Raw genomic sequence first — 15191 nt, forward strand, 5'->3', positions numbered from 1 at the left:
CCCTGTCCAGAAGGCCTGGAGTTCAACATCTGAGAGTGGGAGGAGATTCCTGTCCCTGGGATTCGGGCAATGTTCTCCACAGCAGTGATAGTGGAGGATAGTCGCCTTTTCCGAACATAGATTGGTGGACTCCTTGGGATGTCAGTCGAAGGCACTCCCTGCAGCATACTGCCACCCCGACGGCATGTCTGTAACTCGAGATATCATACTGAGCTGGAAGGCATTAGTGGTCCACCAGATGCGAGACTCGGTGGCTAAAACCATACACCGGGCCATCCAAGAAAAGAACTCCTCCTTAGCGTGCTCCCACCAACATGGTCACTATTCTCATGAGGGAACGGGACAATTTTCAAATAGACCGAGGCTTTCTCTACTGAGTCCTCCCCTATCACAATCACCCCGATGGGAGACAACTAGTCCTGCCCAGAAGGTTGCCGTACCAGGCCCTACGATCCCTACACGATGATCAGACACCTTTGAGTGGGCAAAACGTTCGAGCTTATAAGAGATCGGTTCTTCTGGCCCAAGATGCAGGAATCGGTGAAGCACCATTGCTGGTGGTGTCTGCGGTGCATACAGCAGAAAACTCTGCCTATACGTGCAGCCCCCACGGGCCATCTAAAGAGCTCTGGTCCGGGTGAAGCATATGGTGCACGCCTATAATTGCACCAAGCATATGTCTACAGGTTATTCACCCTATTTCCTGACGTTCGGTCGAGAGGCCAGACTACCAGTGGATATCCGGCTATGTGTGTCTATCGAAGGGGTACCAAACATGACCCACTGCAAGTATGTACAGCGGCTGACAGAGGGTGTATCGCTTGGTGGAAGAAGCCACCGCCAAAATAAACCAGAACAATAAGCGGAGGTACAATTGTAAAGTACGGTATCAGGAGCTTCAGCCTGGAGACACGGTTCTTCTACGGAACCTGTGAATACCGGGGAAGCACAAGCTAGCCGATCAATGGCGAGAGGCTCCCTTCGAGGTGGAGTCGCAGATGCCAGTCCTCCCTGGCTATCGCATCAAGGATTCGGAGTAGCGGATAAAAGTCTGGCATCGGAATCATTTGTTACCAATCCCTCAAGTGGGAGGGAGTGAACCTGATCCGGCCACTACTGCCCTCCACTGAACAGGAAGATTCAAGTTGGATTCCGGAAGCTTTAGTGGAAGAAAACCAGGATTCAATGGAAGGTACTTCTGCAAATACCCATGGAAACTGGTGGGCCGCACCAGAAGAATCGGATAATGGCTCGGTCAGGTGCCCACTCCAGTTGCCTCAACAAGTCGTCTCTGGACCCAAAAAGTCCTATCTTCACCTCGAAGGGTGTTTAATGACATTCACTCTATGAGCGGGCCAGGGCCTCATGCCGATGGTATCCTCTCCGACAATGAAGAAGTTGGAGAAAATGTTCGTCGGAGCTAAATACTGAGACGCCCTCCAATGAGGGTGGCTTACGATTCGTTAGGGGCACCCCACTATGAATCTCAGCAGTCGTCTCGGTACAAGCTAGCCTCCATTATGGTGATTCTGACTAAAGTGTTGAATGCATTTAAATATGTGCTGTGTTTTATTATACTGTATACTGTATACTGTACGTTGTGGATTTTTTTTTTTATTAATTATAATAGCATTTTATTTTGGTCCTCAAGTGGAGACGTTGATTTCTCCACCAGGGGGAAGATGTAGCGGGGTCCCCTTACCCTGCCTCTAGGTCGGGGAACCGCTACGGGGCAGGTGGCAGCAATTTTGAAAGCAATCGCGCATGCGTGAGGCTCGACGCATGCGCAAGACGTGATGGTGCAATGGCAAGCTTGCCGGTGGCGCCGTAGGTTGTATGTGCAGGACATGGCAAAGACAGCTGCCATCATGTAGGTAGCGCCGCAAGGACATGCGCAAAGGCCCCGAACTGTAAGGGGAGAATAGGATATCCTCCGTGGGACGAGAGCCCGCGAGTCAGTCATGTGGGAGCCATGACAGGAGTAGGTAGTGTCCAGGAAGCAAGTGGCTTCCTCGACTGGGCCTAGATTTTTCCCCAGATAGGCCCTGAGCCAACCCAGTACAGTATTGTAGGGAAGGCCCCAGATAAGGACTCTCCCATTAGTCCGTAGTAGCTCTAGTGCGCTGGTGGATGGACACCCACGCAGTGACCTGGCACCAGGCTGCAGGTTCAGAGATACTTGTGTGAGACACACCGGCGGGAGCTCACCCCACGTGGAGGACTGGACCCTTAGGCGAGAGGGAATTATTGTCGGATGCCCTCCAGTCCAAGTCTACAAGCTTCACCTGGGTACTGGAGTACCCAGGCAGGTAGCCAACATGCACCAACATTTACAGGGGATAGTGCTACCTCACACTGGGTGGGATTGCTGGGACAGACACCGGGGTTATTGGTGCCACGGCAACCTCAGTATGTTGGGAGGAACACACAGGGTTACTGTAGTATTGTGTATTGCATTGTTGTGTTATTGTATGTACTGCATTATTTACCTTACTGGGGACTCGGTAAAGAAAGCTATACATACCCAGTTGTATTAGTGGTTTATTGGTTCCTATGAGGAATATATCCCGCCTACACTGGGATCCTCCATAGGTAGAGGTGCTGCACCGTGAGATATAGCACCCCAGGAGCGGAGGCTTTGGCTTCCTGTAAGCTTCACAGGTTTAGCAGCACATGTAGTCACCTGTGGTTTCCCTTAGGCAAGGGGAAAGGGGGATACATGTATAATCTGGGAAATTGGTGATGCTTTTTGATGTTTTCTTTGGCTAATGATGGCAGCATAATTAGTTTAAAGAGATGTAGTGGGAAAGAACAATAATCACTACATTTAAGATTATACTACAACAGATCCACGCAGAACCCAAACCCACCATACCATATATACAGTAATTGCGTCAAAAGGAGTGCTACTGGGATTGTGTTCTCATGTACTGTATTTAACAAAAGATAAAAAATCCCAATGCTATATCAAATATGCCAAGTGATATAGTTGAATACTTATCTGTCTTCTCATAAGTAAGAATCATTTAGTAAAAGGTATGTTTAAGCCTGTAACAACGCCAGGGTGTGTTTGTATTTGTAACTTTCAATTGTTTGGAGCTTTGTGACCCCCTCCGCCCTGGTTTTAATCTCACTCATCCCACTTTTAAATACCAGGTCTTGTGCACCTGTGAATGACCAGTTTCATTTGCAGGTAGTGTTGGGACCTGTAAAAAAAAAAAAAAAGTTATACCGTGGCCTGGTTACAGACTTAAAAATACTTTGGCCAAAGAATTTGACTAAATCATCCTTGTGAGCAGACAGATTCTTAACTTATATAAGTTATCATATTGGCTGTGTACCCTTTGTACAATTTATGCGACCCACATATTCTAGCCCCCCACCCCCCTTGTCAGCTTCCTCTCCAGTGTTCATGGGCATGTGATACATGATGGACATGGGAACAGTCAATAGCAAAGACTATGTGGGCACTAAGGTGAGAGGAGCCTTTAAGAAGGGCTGGAAGAGCATGTGAGTGAAGATCTGCACGAGCCTGAAAGATCTCAGGACTTATTGGAAGTGACCCAAGTCTAGTCTGTGCCACTGGAGAGCGGTTTGCTGACTGAGGGAGTAGCTAAGCTTGCAGGGAGACCTTGCGGATCACCAGAGTGAGATCAGCACGGAGAAATTAATACAGTTCAAGGGAACCCTGAATAGCGTTCATCCAAAGCATTTTGCGAAGTAGGGGCCTGCTACATTTATCCATATTAACGAGCTCAAATGGTGTGCCGACACAGCATACAGGCCTTGATACCCAGGATTGGGTGGCCGCAGCAACGGACACAGACATACACCTGAGCAGCCTTTAGGAGGCATGTTATGTTTGATGTGTTATGTATGTAATGTATGTAGTGATCCTTTAAGGATCACAAGGTTCCGGAGAATTCACCAATACCTGCTATGTAAATATGGTTATACAGTATTATAAACACTACTATAGTCTTTCTCCCGTTATCTGACCTAACACCACGTGTGGCATATCACCTAGAACAGAGGATTCGGGCCCACACCTCAGCCATAAATGTCAGTCTGGGGGCAGGAAAAGAGGGGGAAACAGATATAACATTGTGGGCTTTTTGTCTTTTTGTAGAATAAAACTGACATGAAGAAAATAGAAACGGACTTATTTTTACACTACTAGCAGAAAAGTGAAAATGTAACCTGAGGGGGAATTGAAAACATGTAGCAGATACACACAGCTCTGCTAGAAGACTGTAATACAAGTAAAGTCCTTATTCAATATCCTGCAAAGTTGTTTCCGTGTGCTGTAGAAGATGTTGGTCAGCTACAGGTTTTTCTGCAGGAATTCTGTGTCAGGGCTGCGTCTCCTCACTGATTTTTCTCATCGGCATCTCATCGAATTCAGTCGTGTCTCCCTGGTTAAAAACTAGCACTTGACCATTAATTTGCCATTTTGGGGGTGAGTGGCATGTTCCCCCCAAATCTTTTATTTAGGGTTTAGTTATGACACCCCCTCTGTTTCTCCTTCTGCAGCTATGGGCATTCCTAAATTTTCTCCACTCCCCGCTAAACTGTATAGCTTCTCTGACAATGAAATGGATAATGTAGGGAGGAGGCTGTGTGTCTTCCCCTAGGGCACATACACTTTTTCATAATTCCATTCAATTTAAAAAAAAATAAGCTTTGCTGCGTTCACATGACTAGCCGAAAGAGTTTATTTGCAGGTGAATTGACTATGCAGAAAAAAAGAGCTAAATAGACACAGCTAGAGGAGAGAGTGTTTATACAAGTGGGACCCTTACTTGACATGCAGTCACGTGGGTTCCCTGTGCTGGAGAAGATTTTAGTCCCATTTATTTGAATGGAGGTGCTCGCTTTCAGGACAGGGAAGCAGCTTTCAAGCATTGTTGGTCATATAGGACATTATAAAGCTGCGGTAATGCAGGGTCCATCTGTGATGGCTGCTGTCCTGGCCTAATAAGTACTGCCCCATAGACTTCAATCTAGGCCCAGTGCTTAAAATCAGCACTTTGCCGTGAAACCACCAAATCCACTGTTTTTTTTGTTTGTTTTTTTTTTGGTCCCCTGGAGCGGTGATTTCATAGCCTAAATTGACAGTACCTGAAAATAGGTTCCTATTTGGTTTATTTGTCACTGTGGATAGAGCAGCTTCCTACTGTAGCAAGGGAAAATCTGCAAACTACTGTACCATAGTTGTATAATTAAATGACGTGGACAGCGCTTACCCCACTATACCGGTCTCGGAATGTTGCGTGATGAATGTGCTTGAGGAGCAGAAGATCCCCCACTGGGGTCTTTAAAACGATATACTGTATTTTGTATAGTGCTGTGTTTTTCTGGGGCATAACTCTCATACGCAAACAAGCACAGGCGTACAGTTTCAGCAGTGTTTTCATGGTTTAGTGTATAAATGATCACTTTTTTACACCCCATTATTTTTTCTTTATCTTGATTTTTATTTATTCACCGTATTGCTACTTTATTTTACACCAGTCACATTGTGAAAATGTTAATTTGTGATGTCACAACGGTTGAATGTTAATTATTGGCACCTAATTCTTGCGCCATTTTTCACTTTTTAGGGAGGAGGGTGTAAATGGTCACTGTATTCACATGGCAGCCTCTTGGGAAAGGTCCCGACCGGGGCCAAACCTTTGAATAACCAAACAACCGGCAGAATGGATGGCTACTTCAAACATGTTTGCTAAGGCACTTTATCACTGGACTTCAAATAATCTTATTGGAGGAGCTCTGGATAGGATAGCTTTACTGTTGAGTGTCAGAAGTCTGCATGGAAAACCACTCTCTGCTGGATGGGTAAGTGAGAATAAACAGAGTTGCCATGTGAAAATACTAGTATGCTACTGCATTTTAAATGAAAAGGTTTAGTGGCTTCCAGTATTGTATTGTATGTATTTATTTATATAGCGCCATTAATGTAGCGCTTCACAGTAATAATACACATAGTAATCCTATAAATAACAAATAATAGTATGTAGGAAAAGCTGCAGAGAACAATTCTACACTTTCATGAGCCATATCATGCGATGATGCATGGTTTCAAATTTGTGATCATTACTCGATTCCTATACAAGACTTCCATTTAATACATATACTTACTTTATTCTATGAACAGTCAACATGTATACAGTTCTTATCACTACCATAGAAGTTTTGGATGCACTGATTTGGGGATTTATTTAATCAAATTGGCTTACATTATGTAGTCTAAGGCTGCGGCCACAGTACCTGCACTGCATGCGCGTCAGCGAGGCTGGCGGCGTGTGCAGTCGATTCCCCTGGTCTGCAGGGAGCTGCAGACCAAAAGACAGGGGGGCGTGACAGGTGCGAGGCCGTGACACTACCCGGCAGGTTCGCCCTCATTGGCTGAACTGTCGGCGGCATGGCTTAGCGCTCCGTCGCGACTCCTGATCACAATTCTCTTGCGAGCAGGAGTCACTGTCGGCAGAGCGCAGCGCCCCCCCCCCCCCCACGCAGTGGGCCCGGTCCCATTGTGCAGCGGCTATTGTCCCTGCAGCGTCCCCAACAGCGGGCGCTGCAGTAGCCAGCGGGGACCTGGCCTAAATCTGTTCTACTACCAGGGATTCAGACTCCTGTTATAGGCAGAATAACTGCAATTTTACCAGTTTTTAAATAAACCCCCATCTAGTTAACCGCAAACTGGTTTAACGTAGGCAATTTTAGTCCCAGTCTGGCAGTCCAGGGACCGTTATGAGTTTTTGAGACGGGGTCCCAGGAGGGAAATGGCATGTACCATGAACTCCTAGTGACCTGAATGGGAGTTGGCGCCTGTTCGGCTGCGTTTACCCGTAGCGGAGCTTCATGAATCTGGTGGATAGGGTTGTTTCTCAGATCGTGCCTCTGCATCCTCCCTCTCCCCCCACCCCCCGACCAAAAATAAACTGTTTATTTCTAAGAATACTTAAACAGAGTCCCCCCCATATATATGAAGATACCCCAGTTCCTAAAATAATTTAAAACATTTTTTTTAAGCTGATATTTCCACATCAGAAATGACATATATGGCTGCAGAGTCACTAATAGGGACAAGCCTGTTAACAACAATTTGGACTGTTGGGCGTCGGCCAGTAAACCGTTAATTCCTGCCTGAGAGGCTGGAGGATTAACGAGCTCAGCTAGGCCGGCTAGGGTTTAAAAGGCAATCGGTAGACAGCTCACTAGTTGCTCTGTCTGGACTGCAGATGAACACTGGACTGTCTGTCTGTCTTTCTTTTACATGCTGCGCTGATGAAAAGCTGTAGTTTGTTCTGTTTGCTGAATAAAAGCCTACGCTTACATTTCCAACCACAAGTCTCCTGTCGTTGCCTCTGCATGCACCCATTTAGTTATAAATAGAAAGACAGGGTGCTACTGCTACGGTATAACATGTTGTTGCAGCTTTCTATATCCCCCCCCTTTATATTTCCATGGGGGGTGGGGGTGCATCTGGGAATCTTGGAAAGGCCTTGGGGGACACACCAGCTCCGGTAATATTTATAAATAAAATTATCCGCACCAAAAAATTAGCAGAGTGGATTGCTGATTAAAAAACTTTTTTTTAAATATTTGTGACTGTAGCAAAGGAAGGTATCTGAAACACGGATTTGTCTAAGCAAGTCTGTGTCCCATAGAAATCTGAGGAAGGATATTGGAAAAGGAGTCTGGTTTAAGATGGTGTTTTTTTTTAAGCAACAATATCCCAGTCATGTCAAGTATTTTGTTTCTCCCTTTCAATGAACCTGGGGGTCCCCTGGAACTGAACCACAACACTCAAAGCTCAGAGGACTCCCCAATCACTGATGTACCATATTTCTTTCTTTTGCCATCACTAGCAAGGAAAAATAACCAGGGAAATGGGATCTTTCACAAGTCAAGTCCCTGAAACTTGGAAGATCCAAGGCTGGTCTACAGTTTCATGGTGGCATGCAGTTACATTTACCATCCTGACCTTGTAAGAAGCATATTTTTCTAGCCTGGCATTGAAGTCCCATTGCGGTCTTGTGGTTCTATCTAAACATCACATCAAGGTCTCTTTTATCTCCATAGGTCTAACCCACACATGATCCCACTACAAAGCCTCAGTGTAACTCTGCAGTGGATACTTTGTCCCCCTGTTCAGTCAGTTTAGTCTCCGAGGTATGTGCTTGGCATCTGTATTTGACGAAAAAGCCTAGGCTTCCAATTTGGGCAGTATATAAGTGTGTGTGTGTTGTAGATTTTTTTTTATCTGTGTACGTGCAGATCTGTGTTTTATTTTATAGATTTGTGCTGGTGTTTACTGTATGTGTCAGTGCGTTGACATGTGATAGAATCAGTGTAATGTATAAGATAGTCATATATATATATATATATATTTTTAATCAACACCTCAATCGTACAAACTTGTCTTGTGCACAAGTTTCTGTTCTCCCTGTGCTTCCCATGTGATCCATGCTCCCCCCCCCTGTTTTCTCCTGCACTCCCTGCTATCTCTTGTGCTCCCTGCTCTTCTCGGTGCTCTCTTGTGCACCATGCTCTCCTCAGTCTCTCTTGTGCACCCTGCTCTCCTCGGTCTCTCTCTTGTGCACCCTGCTCTCCTCTGTCTCTCTTGTGCACCCTGCTCTCCTCTGTGCTCTCTTGTGCACCCTGCTCTCCTCTGTGCTCTCTTGTGCACTGTGCTCTCTTGTGCACCCTGCTCTCCTCTGTGCTCTCTTGTGCACCCTGCTCTTCTATGTGCTCTCTTGTGTATCCTGCTCTCTTGTGCACCTGCTCTCCTCTGTGCTCTTCTGTGCACCCTGCTCTCTTCTGTGCACCCTGCTCTCCTCTGTGCTCTATTGTGCTCCTTGCTTTCCCATGTACTCCATGTTTTCCTCTGTTCCATAGGCAGGACTGATATTAGTCCATTGTAAAGTTGGCTCCCAGATTTGCTAAAGCGGCCTTGAGTGGCTGTGTGTGAAACCTAATCTACTTTGGTACATTTTCAATAAGTCCCTTGTATTTTCTGTTTTTGTTGTAGGCACCATGTTTCTTTTCTTCACCAACCTTCAAATGTATCTGCCTTTCTCGGATACCCTGAAATGGAGCCTTCTGGCCCTGGCAATAACCATGTTCCTGGTAGCGCTGATGATTTTAGCCTGCAAACTGCACCAGTACTATAAATTTAGAGCATCTATTAATAAAAAAGGTAAGTTAAACACAACTTTCCATGAGTCCATAACATTATCTAATGACCCATCAAATAAGTGCAGGCAGTCCTCGGTTATCCAACAGAATCCATTCTGGAAGTAGCATTGTAAAGTGAGTCCCATGTTAATCAGTGGCGGTGAGCGTTGGATAACACATTCCGGCGTCAAAAAACAGCCCTTAGGGTTGCATTAAAAAGCGTTGGATATGCCATTCGTTGTAACGTGAAACATTGGATAACGAGGACTACCTGTACCCTGTGATTCCTCCTACCAAGTACAATCCCCTCTCCTTCCCCTTTTGAAAGCTCATCCTTTCACATCCCAGCAAGTCCCCTGCTAAACTATATTGGACCTTTTTCAAGTGGGAGAAATTGCCTCTGAAAACCCATGAATAACATGGCAGATGGCATCAGATGACGCTTTTACTACTTTTTACTCTGTCATTGCCTTCTCTTGGAAGGCAGAAGCCCATAAACAGGATGAGACGAGCAGAGAATTCTGGGAAAGGAAATGGCAATAACAGCAAATCCTTATAACTAAAAGTGTTTAGGAGTGTAGACGGACATTCACAGAGGTACACAATTGGAGGCTTTTATAAGGTGAAATTATAATAAGGCTTTATTGTGCCTTTTCCTTTTCATCAGGAAATCATCCAAACACAGGGGGGGGGGGGGACAAAGCTTCTATTCACTTGGGAGTATTTCTAGTGAAATCCTATGCAATTAATTCACATCTCCGTTAGTTAAGCATTTCTCCCAGCCCCAAACATATAGCATGAAATAGGTAGATATAAGCAGTCTCTTAATTATGAAAGTCTTATCTGTTAGCTGCTGTAGAGTAAGCTTCTCTGCTCTCCTGGAACCGCACCCGTGCGTGCACAGAAAATATCAGCATCCAGGTTTAGAAGTCTTATTTGGTGTCTTGCAATCAGCTATGCTGGGCAGAGCTCAAGACCGGTCAGCTCCAGAGATGTGTGTTCTCTTGGTCAGTCTCTCCTGGGAGTCTCAAGAACACTCCTCTGTATCTCCAAAGGTCAGCTCTCAGTCAGAGCTAAGGAGTTACTTCCTGTCTCAACAGACAGGTTTTTGTAAGCAATCAGGCAGGTGGTGTTTATTAATTGACTACCAGCAGTTAACCACCACACTTCCAGATTAAAGGCACATTACTTGAACAGGAATTACTCCCCTGTTACAAGGAGTCAATAGATTTTAAATATCTTTTTGGAATACATTTCAGGTTGTGCCCTTTATATAACACGTTCAAGTAAACGTTGTATTTTGGTGGATTGCATATTTAAAACGGGCAAATCTGGGTGATCTGCAAACAAAAAAGAGAGCACAAAGGAAAGACAATATCAACATAAAACATGCAGTGTCTATTTTTAAGTGAGCATAAACACGGAAAAGCTAAACTAGGTATTTTGAATGATTTTGAGAAGCTTGTCGTGACTGTCCCGGCTAAACAGGGTTGTATGGGCACTCTACACATTATTTTTTGAGCCAGTAGATCGATGTTTCAACCTTTCTAAAGAGTAAATGGCTTAGTAAGTATAAGCAAAAAAGTCCCAGTTAAATAGTCCCAAAAACAGGTGTTCCTCGTCGATAATCATTAGTGTTGGAGTTATCATCCAGCGCCGTCCGTCTGTCCAGTGCAGTCTCGTCCTCTCGGTCAAGTGGCGGCGTAAACCAGGGCTCTCTCTAAGGGCTTCCTTCCCCCATCCGATTTGGTCCTAGATAGAATCAGCATACTCCCGCGTTGTCTTCGGTGGTGCGTGACGTCATCCGGGATCGGTGTTGGTGCTGGGTATGCAGCATCATCTGGATGCTCCACTGTTGATGTTTATGGCTGTTGTTAGGCCACCCGATATGTATGCTCAGAATGAGAGCTACTGATGATATTTGTTGGCTTGATGCACTAAATCAGCGGTGCGCAAACTGGGGAGTGCAACATTTTACTAGGTGGGAGCGGGCGGTTACTAAGGTCCCACGCTCTCCCCAAGGCATTTAAATGAAATACCGTGGGAGCGCGCGAGGCCTCTGCAACCTCTACGTATTGAGGTTCAGCCAGCCTCAGGACGTGTGACCATGGCAACGCGGCGTCAAATGACGCCACAGGGTCATGTCACATCACGGTTGCCACGGTAACACGACAACAATTGACGCCGCGGGTCACATGATGTGATGTCATACGCCCCCGCAGCGTCATTTCACGTCGCACGAGGTACAGGGGGTGGGGGAGCGCACCACCGGACCAGCACTGGCAGAGGGGGTGCAACAAAAAAAGTTTGCGTCCCTCTGCACTAAGGCATCAACACTGTATGTAATGGGAGGGATGACACAACATTATGTATTGATGAGAATATCAAAGAACTCCGTGTGCCCAAACAATAAAAAAGTGTTAACCATGGTCATAAAACATAGCTACCAAAATAGTGAGTAGCCATGATAATTGAGAAAACGCAATACAACCAAGTGATTGATAGCCCCAATAATAAGAAAGAAAGATATGTTCAAAACACATAAAAATACAGGTATACCAACCCAAGATTAGCAAGGTATCAGCAACAGCAGCAAGAGATCACCATCTCATGTTTTAGCGTTCAGTAAGAAAACACCCAAGAGCCAAGTTGTCATTTCACCCCTCAGGGAAAACTGTATCAAGGGTAAAGATCCAGTATGCTTCTCTTTGTAAAAGCGCAACATCCTTGTCTAACCCTGCTATGGGTTTCAGTACGTATTCAACCCATAAGTTTGAGAGATGAGATAGAGTGTTTGTTCAGATTACAATGTTTGATTAATGCCGTCTCTTCTGTGGAGTGATTAATCTTGCTCTTGTGTTCGATACAGCGGGTCTTAAGCATACGCAATGTTTTTCTGATACAGGCATACCCCGGTTTAAGAAAACTCACTTTAAGTACACTCGCGAGTAAGGACATATCGCCCAATAGGCAAACGCCAGCTTGCGCATGCGCCTATCAGCACATCCTGAACAGCAATACTGACTCCCTACCTGTACCGAAGCTGTGCGTAAGCAGGGAGACTATAGAGCCTGTTACAAATGTGTTATTTACATCAGTTATGCACGTATATGACGATTGCAGTACAGTACATGCATCGATAAGTGGAAAAAGGGAATGCTTCACTTTAAGTACATTTTCACTTTACATACATGCTCCGGTCCCATTGTGTACATTAATGCGGGGTATGCCTGTATAGCATAAGCCACATGGACATGTTATCATGTAGACCACAAAAGTAGCAACACCGGTAATTCTGTTTTTGCTAGTATATCTCTTCACGTTACTTGGGTGAGAGAATTCTGTGCCTGTGTTTAGACTGTTCACACAGAACAGTTTTGACATCTAAAACATCCTGAGTTTTCAAAAAACGGGAAGTGTGGTGTAGTATACGTAGTGATCTTTTCTGTCTGCCTGAATAAGCAGATCTCTTAAATTAAGCCCTCTCTGATAGGCAAATCATATTTATTGAGCCAGTAGATCGACATTTCGGCCTCTCCCGCGTTATCTTTGTGGCACATGACGTCATCCCGTATTGGCGCTGAGCGCACAGCGTCATCCGGACCCTCCCCTGTTGAAGATTATGGTTGTTTCTAGGCAACCTGATATCTATATTCAGAATGAGAGATACTGATGATATTTGTTGGTTTGAGCAGCAGTGAGGCAGCACTAAGGCATCAACACTGCATATAATGGGAGGGATGACAATGTTATGTATTGATGAGAATATACAAGAACTCCATGTGCCCAAACAATAAAAAAAAGTGTTCACTGTGGTCATAAAACATAGCTACCAAAATAATGTGTAGCCATGATAAGTGAAAAAACAATACAACCAAGTGATAGCCCCAATAATACGACTTGATAGGGATCCTTCTAATGGGTTATCAACAAGAGGTTAAGGGTATTTTGCAGCTTGGATTGGGAAATCTCTGGATAAATGAGAAGAAATTAGTTTCTATGAAAAATCCATGACGACCACTATTTTATCTAAGTGGTCTAAGTGTGATTGAGCCTTCTATATAAAATGGTGTTCTGATTACTGAATAAAAAGAAAAGTAGTGGTTTTTCATGGTATTCATGCCTTTAAAACTCTATTCTTATCTGTAAGATTCTAAAAATGTATAGTACTGAAAATGAAAGCTACTGTATCCTGATGAGCAAACTGGTCTGATTTTACAGAAAAGAGGTACCAGAGTGGTGCATACAATGGAAAGAAAGCTGACCGCAACACCCTGGTGAAAAGGTTATCTCCGTCCTTCCAGGAGATTGCAAAGAGCGAGCAGAACTCAAAAGCAAGTATACATTTGTAATGGTATTATTGCTGAGTAACTCCAGCATACATGCGAATTGCTAGGGATCTGTGTAAAAGTCAGCAATGACATTACAGAAGAAAAATGGGAAAAGAAAAAAAAAAACATAATAGTTACAAGGAAATAAATGACGCAAACCAAACAGTGTTTTTGAAGTATGTTCTTTGGAATAGGTTCTTGGAAACCAATCTTGTATTGTAGCAATAAAAACAAAATACCTAAGTATACAGAATGCTGCCTTAGGACATGCAGGTGAATTCCCAGTACTATTTTTATTCCTTTCACTAGAGTTTCAGGTGGGCCAACCCATTTCCTCTCCCCACTCAATAACTTGAGGGGTGGCAACTCCCTACTGGGACCAGGTCAAAAGTTCAATCCTTGGCCCTGGGAAAACTGTCAGCTAACCTGTTTTTGAAGGGCGGTGTGTTTACTGCCGTACAGCTGCTGGTACTACAAATATCTCTTAGACCGCTACAGGGAGTGCTACCACATTCTATCTGCTAATTGGGATTGCAAAGTTCAAAGACAAAGATACCTGAGCCTGTCACAAATAAACAGGAAAAGAGGTCGTGTACATTCTGGACAGAAAAAAAAATCGATCAACAAAAGATTCTCAAGAAAGCCTCCATATCGAGTTGTGTAAGAAGAACTGTAATCCCCAGATTCAGAGGAAAGTTAATTCTGTTGGGGTTCATTTGATGGATTAGGAAACAAAACATCTACACCAGCAAAACACAAAGCCGAGCTTTGCCAGAGTGATTTTAGTGCCAATACTGAATTTTATGAGAAACATTCATTCAGTTCTCCACCCTGGCATAATGTGGACCCTTTAAAAGAGAATGGACCTTTTTGTTGAAGATGTGGTTGGAAAAAGCAGTCTAACCGTGACATGATGGCGTTTAAAGGGACGAAATTAGATAGCTGATACCATTTTTAGAAGACTTTATTACTTCTTGTTAACCTTTGTGGCTATGATGCCATAGTAGTTAGCCAGGAGTAACTAAAAGCATGCTCATTTACAGCATAATACGTCTACTTTTCATACTATCCATGACTAATTCCGACAGATTTCAATGAGAATCAACCGGAGCTTACAGCTGTAATATTTAAATACAGACCAGTCCTTTATTTTTATTCTTTGTAAGGCATGGATTCTTCCACTATATGACTGCTACAAAACTTTATTAGTAACTTACATCAGACAGAGTGGGTACTTAATACATTGAAATGACTGGGCTCTTTATGCACCAACAGATCTACCACAAGGAAATTCCCCAGATTTTGGCAACCATGTCTACTTGTTTTATTCGTTCAGGAACCTGTCCTGAATTCTTTAAAAGTGAGATGTCTAAAATAGATTCATAGATTTGTCTGGAAATGTTGACCTATGATGAAGAGATCAAAGTCTATGGTGATTTTTGGCCAACAGCCCAAACAGTCACTTCAGCATATTTATTTATACAATGTTTTACCAGGAAATAAAACATTAAGAGTTACCACTCATTTTCAAGTATTTCCTTGGCACAGAGTTAAGACAACAATATATGGTTACATCAAATATCGTTGAACCTTGGGAGCGTAGACAGTCATTTAGAGACGGAACTCGTGTGATAAGTGTTGCGTGTAGGGTAGTTACCGTGGAGTGGTTTGGGTGGA

The 15191-nt window shown here is 44.1% G+C and overlaps 1 protein-coding gene across 4 annotated transcripts in view; it reads left to right on the top strand.

The window, feature by feature from the left end:
• The window catches only part of LOC142463908 (synaptotagmin-2-like), a 64956-nt gene that overhangs the window by 39840 nt on the left and 9925 nt on the right, over positions 1–15191 (top strand). For 2 of the 4 annotated variants that reach the window (XM_075566757.1, XM_075566756.1), the window contains exons 2-4: positions 5604–5838; positions 9038–9205; positions 13405–13517. In XM_075566757.1, coding sequence (XP_075422872.1) covers positions 5835–5838; positions 9038–9205; positions 13405–13517 — 285 coding nt within the window. In that variant the 5' untranslated portion in view covers positions 5604–5834. Of the gene's footprint in view, positions 1–5603; positions 5839–7874; positions 7994–8088; positions 8179–9037; positions 9206–13404; positions 13518–15191 lie in introns of all 4 variants that reach the window. The other 2 variants (XM_075566760.1, XM_075566759.1) reach the window with 2 other exon arrangements.

The sequence above is a fragment of the Ascaphus truei genome, chromosome 12, assembly GCF_040206685.1.
Source record: "Ascaphus truei isolate aAscTru1 chromosome 12, aAscTru1.hap1, whole genome shotgun sequence".
In the NCBI taxonomy this organism is placed as follows: domain Eukaryota; kingdom Metazoa; phylum Chordata; class Amphibia; order Anura; family Ascaphidae; genus Ascaphus; species Ascaphus truei.